This window comes from Solea senegalensis, unplaced genomic scaffold, assembly GCF_019176455.1.
Source record: "Solea senegalensis isolate Sse05_10M unplaced genomic scaffold, IFAPA_SoseM_1 scf7180000013730, whole genome shotgun sequence".
NCBI classification, from domain to species: Eukaryota; Metazoa; Chordata; class Actinopteri; order Pleuronectiformes; family Soleidae; genus Solea; species Solea senegalensis.
In genome coordinates this window covers 91,800-105,907 of record NW_025320879.1, presented here as the reverse complement: position 1 = coordinate 105,907, position 14,108 = coordinate 91,800, and the positions used below count along the sequence as shown (strand labels likewise).

General features: G+C 38.1%; 1 protein-coding gene across 2 annotated transcripts; it reads left to right on the top strand.

Moving 5' to 3' along the window:
• The first annotated feature begins 1,629 nt into the window (after window positions 1–1,629).
• On the top strand, window positions 1,630–12,351 carry LOC122760551 (endothelin-3). Of its 2 annotated transcripts, none has more exons than XM_044015653.1 (4): window positions 1,630–1,893; window positions 3,011–3,239; window positions 8,234–8,386; window positions 9,561–12,351. In XM_044015653.1, exons 1-4 carry the CDS (start codon window positions 1,824–1,826, stop codon window positions 9,640–9,642), a joined length of 534 nt encoding a protein of 177 aa, XP_043871588.1. In that variant the 5' UTR covers window positions 1,630–1,823; the 3' UTR covers window positions 9,643–12,351. The 2 variants fall into 2 exon arrangements, with proteins under 2 accessions (XP_043871588.1, XP_043871587.1); XM_044015652.1 differs by having other exon boundaries at window positions 9,558–12,351.
• Window positions 12,352–14,108: the final 1,757 nt, after the last annotated feature.

Here is a 14,108-nt window from a genome sequence, read left to right as displayed (position 1 = left end):
CGCATGAATGCCAAAAGAAGGAAATGTTTCTCTTGTATTTTATATAAAAATAAATAAAAAAAACTACAAAAACATAATTAAAAAAATCATAAAACATTAGAATTTCTGTTTTACATTACTTTCACTGGGACATCACCGCTTAGGACGAACGGAGACGGTCGATGTTCAACATTTCATCACAGACTTGGAACAAAAGCTGAAACAAAACAGCTTTTTCATTTTCCCTCCGAGATTTCCACTCTAACACTGTTCTGGGTTTTTCTTCAATACGTTTGCTTCATTGACTTTAGATTATGTTAGAGTTCAAATGTTAGAGGTTTTGTGAATCACGCAAGGGCACATTTTTCAATAATGGGGAACATATTTCCAACATTTTGGAAAAATAATTTGAACCAAATCTCATAGAACTTGAGATATCATGATTGTTATTCAAGATATACTCGTCTACATTTTTAAAGCAAATCTTAGAGGATGTGACATTTTAGAACATGAAATTTGATGAGCACTAATAATGTTGATCCACACTGTGTTAACAAACCAACTGAGTGATTGCCTGTTAGGTGCTTGTGCTGATCTTTGGGTCTCTTAATGGTCAAGTTCTGGTTCTGTGTGCTCCCTGTGCTGGGACTGTGCAGAGAACAGGCAGGCACACACTGAAAATATCGCTTCCACCGGGGACATCAGCAAATCTAATAAAATCTAGGCTATCTCAAGTGTATGCCATGTTTGCAAACTTGTGACTTAAAGAAATTTAAAGCAGGGACTCGACTTGACTTGCTTGGTTCTTGCAAGAATGACGTCTGACTTGCTGGAGAATTTGCCTTCAAAATCTAAATGGCTTGTTATTTCAATCTGAAAATTATGAAATGGATTGGAAATAGATTTCATTGAATAAGTCCATCCTTCATTCATTTTGCTACGAAGACAAAACCTTTATTAAAATGTAACGAGTAGCCCTTAGTCTCTGAATCTATAAATAAAAATCTACTCTATTTTTATTATTAGGGTCTGGGCACACACAGTGTGGAGAACCCTACTGAAACTGAAGGAATGATTGTTTTTCTTATTATACCTACAAATGAACCGCATTTTTCCATGCCCCAAGACTGCCCCAAAACTCCTGAAAGTGGTTCAGTGGAATGTGTGTCTAAAAGTGGGAGGGGCTACAAACTGACCCAAAAAACTTTTATAAGGTCATCTGGAGGCAAGTTTAATGTATATGAACACAATTTTATTAGGTTAGGACGGTCAAAAAAGTCGATGATGACTTTACCGTGAACCCAACAACTCTGATTTTGCAGCAACAGTATTTGAACGTACTTGTCCTAGTTACTATTATTATAATTACTGTAATAATAATAATATTTATTTTTATTAAAACAATAAAAAATGTTTAATGTGCCACTCTGCTTTTAGGTCTGTATGAGAAATGTATTATGGAATGCAACATCTAATTAAATTTCAATCACAGACTGCACTAAACTGCTCGGCTGCACGGGTGAGCAGTTCTTGGACTTTTACTTTGAAAGGTCATTGAAGAAGCCCGCTTGCCTTGTGTTGCCGCTGACTTGTCTGAGCGTGCAGCTTCTAATAAAAGCACAGAGCTACTGGGAGAGGAGGAGGGAGAGAGAGAGAGAGAGAGAGTGTCATCAGCTGTTTGGAAAAGAAGAGTAATGTGATGTTTCTATCTGGAATTCTGACTCCACAGTGACAGTCACAAGAAAGAAGCAGCCGACTGTGGACTTTATACCTGCTCTTTACATATTTTTGTCTTTTTTTTTCTTTTTTCTTTTACATTTTAAATTTCTAATGCTTTCTGTGTGATGGCTAATATTTCATTAGTTGATGTGGGAGTTTTGTTTTTAATCGTGGTGACTGCAACGTTGGCAAATGGTGAGTAGAATGTTAGACCTGTGGGTGGTCTTCTTCTTTTTTTATTTCTTTTTTTTTTTAAAAAACTTGTGTGTTTAATATGATGCAGCAAATTTTTTAGGGTTAACGAAAAAATGCGATGAAGAAACATGTTAATCATCTGTGAGCAATAAAAACAGTATCTGCACTATCTATATAACACATTTTAACAAGAAACTGTAATCACTTTTATATTTCAACTCATCATTCAAAGCAAATCTATGTGCATTTTAATTGTGAAATCAGTGCTGCAACTAAATATAGTTTATGTATTAATTCAAATAGCAGATTTTTTTAAGTTTATAATATTATAATATTTAAATAGTATAATGGCAACACTTTAAATAATAATATGGTAACAACATGGCACACGTGTGATCATTTCTTAATATTATGGTAATTTTTACAATATATAATTATTATTATGTAGTTGTGAACCGTTACAATACTTATAACAACCCATACTTAGCACTGTTTTCAGATAGACAACTATAAAAAATAATACAGGGTTGACTTTAACAATTACTTACAGTATGTATTAATTTCTGGATGATTTTCCTCCATTAATCTAGATGTGTGGTCCAGAAAATAATTAAATTGTTAAGTTTTTCCTTTGCCTCAAAATCCCATCTTCAAATGACGTTTTATTTTATTTTGAAATTAATTTCTGGTCTTATAGGTAAAGAGGAGCAAATTTTGTAATCAATTGATGAACTCATGTGTTTAAGAAACAATGAATTTCTTTACAGTTATGAATGAAAACAATGAAATGAATGTAGTTGTTGGTCCATTAATTTACATTTTGTTTCCTCACGTTTACAACCACCTATATTCACATTATATATCTATTTATTTTCAGATTGCACTTTGTTTATTGAAATTATATGCAACGGTCATTCTAGTCGGTACTTCATTAGCGGTAGTTTGAGTGATTAATCGTTACAGCCCTGAATTATGTATAACATTTTGATCACCTCGTGTAATATTTTAATTAAATGCATATTTAAATGTTTTAAGCGTTACTTAGATTCATTTCATTTTAATATAAAACGCTGGTAAAGCTATGGTGTTCGTCACACGGTTTGCTGATCTCCTGCAGGTTTCTTATCTGGCAAAGATGTGAACCACAGGAAGGAGGTGGAGGAGGCCAAGCTGGATGAGCTTGTGCCTGGAGATAATGCGGACGACCTGGCCGGTGGTCACACCTGTGCTACCTGTGAGGCATCCAGACTCAGGAGGAGAGCAAAGAGATGCACATGCTACAGTTACAAAGACAAGGAGTGTGTGTATTACTGCCACCTAGACATCATCTGGATCAACACACCAGAGTAAGACTTGTTTTCCTCTGCTGCGTTTAAATGGCTACAGTGACGCCCTTAAAGGGACGTGCCGTGTGCGTGTTGGCGTTGCTGCATTATCCATGGACTGTTTTTTAAAGGGGCTGTATGTAAGATATGCAACTAGTTACAAGTGGGTACTGCAAACTAAATAAAAAAATGTAGCTGTAACTGATGCCCAACTCCTCCCTCCTATACCCAGAGACTCAAGGTTACAGGTAGTTTGACAAATCAATCCCACATAAACCGACACTAAGACCCATTTTCTACAACATAAACAGGATTTGCAGGCTGTAAATTATAATGTCAACAATGAATGAACTGTACCGTTTTATCAGTGAAGCCAGTATTTAAATTTCTCATTCCCCTGATCTCTGATTGACATGTCATGTTCATTTCATACATGTTGTACATATGCAGCTCCTGTAAATGTTAATTTGATTGAAAGGAACATTACAATGTTGGTTTTAGTGGCCGATCGAGAACAAGAATGCAGAATAAAATAGAATAAGCCAACATTACCCTAAACAACAACCACGACAAGAAAAAAGGAAAAAATTCTTCTGCTTCTGCTATTAAATTGCATTTGAATGAGTTTCACTTATATCCTGAAGACCAAACGTTGCCCCCATTCTTCTCTGCCCTTTTCTAACTCTCTACTTAATTAAACTCAGTCTGTTTCTACACATTTCCACACATGTCCCCTCCGTGTAACCATAATATCCACAGTGGTCACGGACCCTTTAAGCGAGACATTTTATTTACATTGAAAGCACAGGAGAGCTATTAGGTGAGTCGTGTGTAGAAAAGAAAGCCAGATTCATGAAAGGATTTGGGGCAAAGTGAGCTGCAAAACAAACATGGACCTTTTCTCATGAGGCAGGATATTCCTGTGGCTTTGTGACCTGTGAAAACTTGATGTAATCTGAAGTGGTTTAGAGTTTTCATACGGTGGCCAGCAGGCAGCAGGGAGGCCTCCACCTGGTTGGTTTCTAAGGAGATTTTGTTAATGTGCTGCCAGTTTTAAATTGAAACAAGATAATCCTTATAATGTGACACCAAAACTAATGGTGGATTCGATTTGCCAAGACCACTATTTTCCTTCATCTATCCATCACAGCTCATGCTTATATTCATGCAATAGCTTCTCTGTCGAGTCAATTTCATAGGCTGCCAACAGTAAAACCTCAAAAAACTGAATTTGACTGATCACTGTAAACTTTTTGGAGGAGGAGGAGAAAGACAACATTGAGGGATAACAAGTGACGGTAGCTGACGCCAGCTGTCAGCTACATCGAGAAGATTAATTTGTTGACTCCGAAAAACTTGCCACGGGGCAACTGATTTATTTTGTTGTTGTCGTCGTTTTTTTGGTGTCAACAAACCTTTGCTCAGTGAGGAAATGCGAGATGGGAGTGGAGAGATGGGGTGGGAAGAGGCAGTGAGACGTTATCAGGTCATCTCTCCCCATTCGTTTTTCATTTACAGTTTTGGTTAAGCTTTTGACAGAGGGCACAACAGTTGGTTTACACCCTGCCAGGAGCAGCGCAGCTACTGTCTCACACCTCCTGTGTGCATATGCAACTCAATAAATATAAGTCATTTAAAAATGTTTCTTGCACACGATAATAATCTTTGAAAATCCACATCTAAAAATATATAATGACCAGCAGATATCGGAGAGATGCTGATGCTTGGAATTACAAGGTTATCTGTGTTTGGCACAGTTTTGCTGTCTCATACCGGTGCTAAATATTTGTGTCCATGATCAAGTAGGAACCATAAGACGGTGTTTTCTAGAGGTGCATTCAGTGCGATGCACTGCGTGTCATTTTTGTAATTGGCCATGGGACATTTTCTCATCTGGACATCTCAGTCCTCTCTGTTCCATTTGACATGGTGACTAAAACCTAATAGGCTATCTAGTGTTCACCAACTTGTGCATGTTTATGTTCACATGTAAAGTGTTATATTTGTATGTTAATTGGCTCGTAAGTAAAACCTTATAAAACTAAGTTAGAGTTTGGCTTTGTAGATAATACCTTGAAAAAAGTGAAAAAACTAAAATCTACCTGATCAAATTCAACAAAAGGGGACAGTGTGCAGCTGCAGTGACTTCTTAGGGGACAACTTCAAATATGTCAATATAAAGTTAACTTTTTGACTTTACACTTGCGAGTGGTTGTTTGAGAGGTTGAAGGGAGTCAGGGTCAGGCTATTGCCCAAGTGCAGCGGTAGGTCACACTAAATACTTGACACTGTAGAAGCTGTTGTTGATGTTTTCCATGTTATCTGAATGTGGTCTGATAAAGTGATTGGGAAATTGGGAAATAATTATACAGTATGGTCATAAAAGCAGAGCTAAAAGCATAAATGTAGTGTTGGACTCAAGCTTTTGCACCTTACGTAGGTTTTTGTTTTTTGTTTTCACAAAATATTCCTTACTTCCTTTGTTCTTGGTCAGTTTCCTGTTACGCTGTTCTTGGTCAGTTCCTCATTCCTATTTACCTTCACAGTCCCACAGCACTAACCTGCATGTCCAACTGACAGATGAGGTCAAAGGTTAAGGTCAGATGCACACATACTTTCACCAGGACCTGTTGATGGCAAATCATTTCATATGATTGATGATGGTTGAAGAAGAGGAAAAACTAAAACAGATTTAGTTTCGCTTCACCTTTGATGCAGGTTACCAAAATGAACCTAAACCACAGAATTATTATTTTTTTGACCCAGCCCAGTAAAGCCATGAAGCTGTGATGGAAAATAATCCATAGCATAACACAAGTTTTAAATCGAATCAGTGAGAGTTCAGAACATCCTCATTCTTTCTGTTGCAGTCGAAAACCTGTAACTGCTGTTGAGTGTTGTGTGAAATGCGGTTTGGCACTGTGACTTTTGAAGTACTGTTTGTGCAATATAAGTTTTTTTTTTTTAACATTTAGTAGTTCAGGGAACCGACCCCCGAAAAAAAGAGGACATTTTGGTCAGTCGCAGCGCGTCATGAGTGGGTTCATGTATAGTATTATAGTATGTATCATCCACATGCGCCAGGAAATACATACTTTTTGGCTGAGTTGGCAGCAGTCATCAAAAAGAAAGCAAGGTGCCAACAACAGAGATGCCTGCCAGCATAAAGGTGATAATAGCAAAGACAGTTAAAACTGACAGAACATTCCACTGTGCACATAACTCAATAACAATATGTATGTACAATAACGGTGGAACACATTGATATAACGTTTTTGCACCTGCAGTTTTGCACAATACAAACACAATCTTCAACTCCCACCTAAAATAATGTGACACTTATTTGTATTAGTGCAGTTGCATATTTGACTGACTCGGCATCATGCATGGTATATTTTCATGCATACTGTATCTCTACTGGCACGACTGTCTTAAGGCATGAAGAAGTGGCCCGTTTAGTGACATATCTGTCGAATTCCGAACACACTGCACACACTGGTGCCCTTCTAATGATTTGCCACAGGCTGGACCTTTGTAAGTCACCTGCCAAGTTTGAGGCCTGTCAAGTGAACCTTCAGATAGTTATAATCTTTGTCTTGGTGCTACGCAATCTTGACTTGCTCCATCCACGTTTTGCCATAGGGGGCGCTATAGAGCCCTGGTGCAACACACGGATCAAGCCCAATGCCAATATTGCAAATTCGTCAGACCTGGCCTCCGTGCAAAGTTTCAAGAGTTTTTATGCATGTTAACCCCCTTATAAATAACTGCAACGACACGGAATAAAAATAATAATCTGAAGGACAACAATAGGTTCCTCGCACAAATTCTACCACCAACTATTTTGATAATCGATTAATCGGTTTGAAGCTTTTTTTCATGATAAAAACAAGATCTCTGATTGTTTTAGCTTCCATGTGGCCCTGTGATGGATTGACAGGAAAGAAAGAAAGAAAGAAAGAAAGAAAGAAAGAAAGAAAGAAAGAAAGAAAGAAAGAAAGAACTCTATACATCCAATATAATCATTTTGAAGTGTGAGAGAACATCTGGACTTTGTGGAGCTGACAAAAAATGTTTGCTCCATCACCTGTTATTGCATAAGAGGATTGCAAACGTGTGAGAAGTTCACAAAGCCGACCCTCAGCACATTCCTCGGAAAAGTAAACCAATTTTTACCGAACTGATGATAGCTCCAGGGTGATGAGATTTCTGAAAGCTCCTCCAGAGCCACAAAAAAGCCACTGTATTTTCCCGGGCTGAGTAAAGTGGAATGAGTGAAACTGACAGACTGCCCCTTTAACATGCAACAGTTTTGACTGATGGGGGAAAAAATTGGGTGTGTAAATCATGTATAGGATCAATTGGAATCAATAAAACCTTGCAACAGCTGAGATGTGGGCTCACAGATCGGTGTCTTGGTTTGTCTTTACCTTGAGACGCCTTTTGGTTTGGTATTACACAACCTGCACATGCACAGTGCAAACATGTGAGGACGTGTAAAGAGATGAGCCTCAACTCTGCTGAGAAAAGGTTTCTTGAGCTCATCATGGCTAAAAATATGTTATATTTGATCTGGACTACACCCCTGTTTAATATTCACTAGCATTCATTTATTTAAACAGACATATCCCGTGTCAAACAAATGCTCGTATCTAAACAAAAAAGAGCTAAAGAGCCTTCAAAAAACTCCACAACCTTCTGCTTGAGCAATCTTGCGTGAAAGGAAAATGATGCTGAACATATGACGTTAAAATCTTAAATGATAAATTATCCTGTAATAAATCATCCTGATTTGAAGATTGTGTTAAATCATTGTTTTTACAAATGGACGCTGCAGTTTCTAATGACGTTCTATTATAATGCATATACTGACTTTATCCATGTTGTATCCAGTTTGTTGAGGACAAAATACTGAAGTAAAGCAGCAAATTACAAAAAGATAACTTCAGTGAAGTTAAAAAATGACGCTATCCCAATACAACTGTATATGTTTGTTTTTGGGTTTCTTTTTGCAGGAATACTGTCCCATATGGTGTGTCCAGTTATGCCGGTTCCCTGCGTATGAGGCGCTCTGCTGGTATTGTTCAGCAGAGGAAAGAAGCACAGAATCAGCGCTGTGTGTGTGAACAACAGACTGACTCCAACTGCAGCCACTTCTGCATTGAGAGGTAACTATGCTTAAGTTTCACGATATCACTGGTGTTCTATAAAGCGACTCACAAAGGTAATACAAACACCTTCTAAACTATCAAAAAACTAAGAAATTAGATATAATATATATATATATGTATATATATATATATTATTTTCTATTAAATAAAAAAGTTTAACCATACACCTTGTCTGTTAGATTCAAAAATGACTTCACTCGATGCGGATCAGCTCCACACAACTCTATGTAACTTTTGGTTTTGAGTCTATGCCACAAAAAATAAACTAAAATATTCTACTTCCCAGCATACGCCTCTCACACACAGACACACTCTCCTCGATCGAATGAGGAAGCAAAGGAAGTGACAAAGTTACAAAAGTGGAACACACAGTTCTGATTGTGGTTCTGGCTCTGGTGCCGTTGTGGAGACTAGCCTATGTTTACACCAGCTTAAGAGGAACTACATACTCTGTATTAGAGTACACAGCTGAAGAGTACTTCAGTAGGTGTGGGTGATATAAGCTTAAAATCATCACACAATACTCCATCATGATATTGCAGAAGATATTAATTTTCCAAAGAATTAAAAACGAGGGAAAAGGGGCTTTGTTTTGTCATGGCACCATGCATAGTAAACATAAGTAAACAATATAACTTGAAATCAAGTTGCGGGGGCCACATGTGCACCTCGGGCCTTGAGTTTGAGACCATTCTTTAAAGGATAACATAGCCACATGTAACGCTTTCACACTGCCAAGGGTGCAGCGCGGTTCTGGTTCCCGAACAACAACAAAAGTCTTATAACCTGAAAACCAAAGAAATACTTTTTTTTCTTGCATGTCAGTGTAAGCCATAGACAAGAGGAAGGAAGTGCAGTGTACCAGTGAAAATGGCTATGACCATGCAGTGGTCTGCGGAAGCAGGAAATCAACATTAAGAAAGCTCTGAGAAGCTTCATGTCATGTTGCCACTGCACAACAAGCGGACGTAAACAAATGGTTAATGACACAGAACTGGAGCCCGATCAGAATCTGTGCCAGCGCTTGCTGGTGTGAAAGTGCTATTGAAATCATCAAATTAAGCAGCACACAATGATGACATTACGTTATATATATGTATATATATATATAAAATGGGCTATGATTATATATAAAACACCTAAGCAGATGTTTCTCTTTTTTCCCCAGCAGACAGAGGAGGCCACCTCAAATAGACAAGACGACAGCACGTGTGCGCAGTGGGCCTGCTATGAAGCACAAGAACGGCGTTTGAGTCTAAGACTCTGCGACATGGACACATGTTTGTCACGTGTGCTCAGTGACTCATCCTGAGACTGACGGATGATATAACCACAAAGCTGCTCACACAAAAACTGAAAGTGAGCCGGACTGCGGAACAGCTGAACAGAGAGAGTGCTCTCTGCCTCTTTTGGACAGGTGTGGATGATGTTTTGTTTTTATTTTCCTGTCACAAATGCGGATGTTGTATATCGCCAGTTCGTGAGGACAATCACAGACTCTGGTAGAGCAAGTTGCTCACACATGTTCACGAGGAGGCCACTTGATGAGCTGCCAACATCTGACTCTGCCAGATCAACCTCTAACAGGAAACAGTGTGTCCCCAAGGCCGCCATCAATTAAACCTGTCTGCATGCATTAGCCTGCAGATGTGTCTAATAATTCAGCATTAAAGGAATTTCTAGAAATTAGACATGGTCAGCTATTGTTATATCTTGTTCCTCGTGAATGGATCTAATTTAATCCAATCTTTCGGTGAATTGGTAACTTTTACTTTTTTGGAGGGAAAAGATAACGTTTAATAATATCAAAGATAATTATGTCGATGGTACATCGACCTACAACAGAGCAGGTCTGTGCCACAAAAAAAAAAAAAACACTTGCTCGACCAAGAGCGACCTGGTCCTGTAATGGTTGGATCATTAAGTGTAAATAGTTTGCTTGTCATCGATATCTAGAGCGTTTGAACTTGCTGTGTGTCAGGCCTTGTTACTGAAGTCATCTTGTCCTCCCGTCCATTAAAACGGCAACAGGTTATAGTGCGTAACACAAACTAAAGCACTATCTTTCTTTTGTCGTTTTATTGGGTGGTTAACTTTTCATTTCTCATATATTTAAAAATAAAACAATGTAATCCTATTTGTGGAAAATGCTATAACATAGGCTGCTGCAGTTCAGCAGTTTTGTTGGCTTGTCAACAAATGCACATGCAATGGCGACATATTTTTTATGCCAGTTGTAAAAAAACAAAAAACAATGCCATTTACCAACTGTAGGGAGCAAATCCTACATTGTATTACTTTAAGCTGCATCTTCTGAAGTGTTGTGTATATGATGTGTGTTAAAATATATAAAGGCTATTTTATTTTTGTACAATACCCACTTTAAAGGTGTATAATAAGAAGGCGTATATATAGAATTATATAAGTTATCTTGCTAATCGAGAAAGTCAGGTTAAAAAACAATGGTGCCTCATATAAGGTACATCTATTTATCTCAACTATTGTTTATGGAAAGCTTTACAAAAGTGGCTCTAATTATTCAGTTTCAGTCAAGACTTTTGTTTGGATGCTTGAATGATTCTGATGCACATCTGGTTTTTATTCAAGCACATTTAAAATGTAAAGGAATGTTTTCCATTCATACCTAATTTATATCAGGGGACCACAGATGAGTGTAGGACGACGGGAAAAACCTGATAAATGACAGAAGGAACGATACGACGATGCGTTCGTCCAGGGGAATATGAGGCCACATTTAATGAGATGCACTGATATGAATCATGCAACTCCTTAAATGGGAGATTTTGGAGCGATGTTCCCCAACAGTACTCTCCGTCTCCATCATCAGAACAACAACAGCTCAGACTCCTGAAGAATCATTGCCAAGGAGCATTGAAACCGATGATGCTGATGCAAGACGTATTGTGTCTTCAAGAGACATGGCAGAGACATAAATTCTCTGCAAAGGAAAGAAAGAGGACGTTTTTTAAAAGAACTTAAGGTTTCGATGTTTATGAGGTTACCGAGTGTACGGCACATCAGACTTTTGAGAAAAATGTGTTTCGTGTTGTGCACGACGAGCTGAAAAAGGGAAAAGAAAAAGGAAATTCAGAAGCCCAAGGGACATTTAAGAGCATAGTTTAAATTTTTACACATGTGCGATATACTGCTGAGGTCTGTTGTTAACATATGGCTCGCAGTTATTTATTACGAGAGTTGAGGAAACTGTACTGTTAGTGAGGCGTGGACCTGTTGTCAGAGCAGAGGTCAGTGACAAGGTCTGAGAAAACATGGCTTTGTTTATGCAGGATCACATGTACAGTGCATGTCATGGAACAGCATGTTCCATATTGCTATTAAAACACTTCTGAGTTGGTTGCTGATAGAAAATCAGTTCAGTGAGAAGGCAGTTCAGAGGTCGAAGCTCGGAGACTGAAGATTTGAAAGAGAAATAACTTAGGGAAGAATTTCAGTGTCTTCTTTACATTTAACATTTTATCTTTCATATATTTTTTAAGGTTATATTTGCTTGCTACGCTAAATAACTAAAATAAATCCAAGTAGATCATTTGATCTATTGAATCATGGAAACATCTCATCTTTTGAGTCACGTCATGTCCTCGCTTTGAGCCTTCGCCAACTACTTTTTTTGTTAAAGTTTTCAAACAGTTCTCGAATATGTTAAGGTCTGATCAGAGAGAGACTTGCTGTAACAAGCACGGCTGCTTCAAAAGCGGCTCAGAACAACCAGGGAGAGAGTCTGCCCATGGCAGTGGTTTTAAACAACGACAAAAGATGAATTCAAGTGGACATAGATCTCTTGCTTTAGATATATACTCTGTGATAAAGATGGAGGAACAAGTTGTTAAAAGGTTGTTGAGTTTATTTCCTGCTTGACCAAGTGTGACAATGACTATTGCTGCAACAATTTTCATTAAACCCTGAATGCAGATCACCACCAACATCGAATAACTCCTTCCTTGTTTCACAGTCTACCTCCATAGAATATTCTATCTAATTTTGTCATCACTGTTGTTTCAACTTCCTTGATTCTAAACCATAACATCAAATGTTTAGTTGCGGAATCTAAACCACAGTGTATTTGCCATAACCACAAAATCTTTTTGTTCCAGACAAAAGTAGCCATGTCCTGCTGCTGTTTACGAAATGTCTTAAACATGACATGAAGCATGATTTTACAATCATAAACATTCTGTCTGACAGCACACATCATCTTGAGTTCTTCAGTTTAGCATGATAATAGAAACATCAGGCAGTTCAGTCCAATGTTCTGTTAGTGATCATTCTGCAATGATGCCTCCAAAATAGATTGTCCCACAGTCATACATGGTTGTAATGACAGACTAGAAATGTTCAACAATAACAACAAGAATAATAATAATAATGATGATTTCTAAACAATTTTTAATTGAAAAAGTCAGTTTTAAACTGCATAATATATGAAGACATCTGGGGAAAGTCATTTGAGCGTGGCTGAAGTCTTATGTTACTTCTTCATTTTCTAATAATGCTCGGTATGAATGTCTTTTGAAGGCATGATGAAAGTGGGGTTCTTTGTTCTGTGGAATGTGCCGGGGGAAATACATGCCCTGTGTGAAACAGTTAACAGAACCTCTGTCAATTCTCATTAGAGATCAAACTCGTGAGTGAAATCAACCAAATCTAATCCAGCTTCTCCAGAGTTTGATGCAGACTTAATAAAATATTATTACTTGAATTACAGAATGCTGTGACCACCATACTTTACTGATGCTGAGACATATTCAGTGACAGGTGATGAAATACCTCACCTGTCTCACACTCACATATTATTGTATGCTCAAAAACACGTAAGGGTTCTATGATTGACATATCAGTGATATTAGTACTAGCCAGGAAATTCAGGGGCTGCCTCCTTTGGAGGATGCGGTCTACACACATCAATGAAAGCCACTTGCCATGTAAGAAGTTCTAGTTTAAGGCCATTTGGGTTTTGTGTAGTGTACCATTAGAGAGGTGCCACTGAGTTATAGCCTGGTACTCACTGTATGATTAAAAGGCTGTTTTTCTGATGTGGTGTTATTATTGGACACCATTATTTCCTTTCAAAACATTAGTATCTGAATCCTCGGATAGGTTGGGCCATGACGGATCCACTTGCTGGATTCTTTCTCGAGCATGGATACTAGAACTGAGCTCACTGGGACCCGACAGGTCAGGCCAGGTTCGGACAAAAATCCAGATATTATTGACCGGCTTGGGTCTCTGGGTTCAGTCAACTTCAAGTTCTTTTAGTGAATAACTGTTGTTGTTGTTTGCTGTAACTATAAACAAAGGTGAACAACCATCTGCCTGACGCTTGATGCTGCGTGATAGTTCAGCGTACTCTGCACTCTGACTGCACTTTGAAGCGTTTGAAGTCTTTGGGCCTGTGACACAACCAGCCTTCAAATGCAGCCTGAATTGAGACACAGCTTCTTAACTTTTGCAGTAACAAATCGGAAAGTATTTCACAGTCTACGTTAAAATGATTTAATACAATTGTCAATTTCCTAAATGTAATCAATGATTTTGATTTCTGGACTGCACATGTTCTATGAAATGAGTTGCATGTGCAGACACAACATCCCATCGGGACTTTTGGTCAGAGAAGACACAAAGTCTCGAGTCTAATTCTCACTTGCCCTTGGCTGCATCATGGCCCCACATGTGTTATTTA

Coding starts and splice junctions, on each gene's coding strand:
- LOC122760551 (XM_044015652.1), top strand. CDS start 1,824: ATGGCTAATATTTCATTAGTTGATGTGGGAGTTTTGTTTTTAATCGTG. Junction 1,894..3,010: donor GACTGCAACGTTGGCAAATG/GTGAGTAGAATG, acceptor GATCTCCTGCAG/GTTTCTTATCTGGCAAAGAT. Junction 8,387..9,557: donor AGCCACTTCTGCATTGAGAG/GTAACTATGCTT, acceptor TTTTTTCCCCAG/CAGACAGAGGAGGCCACCTC.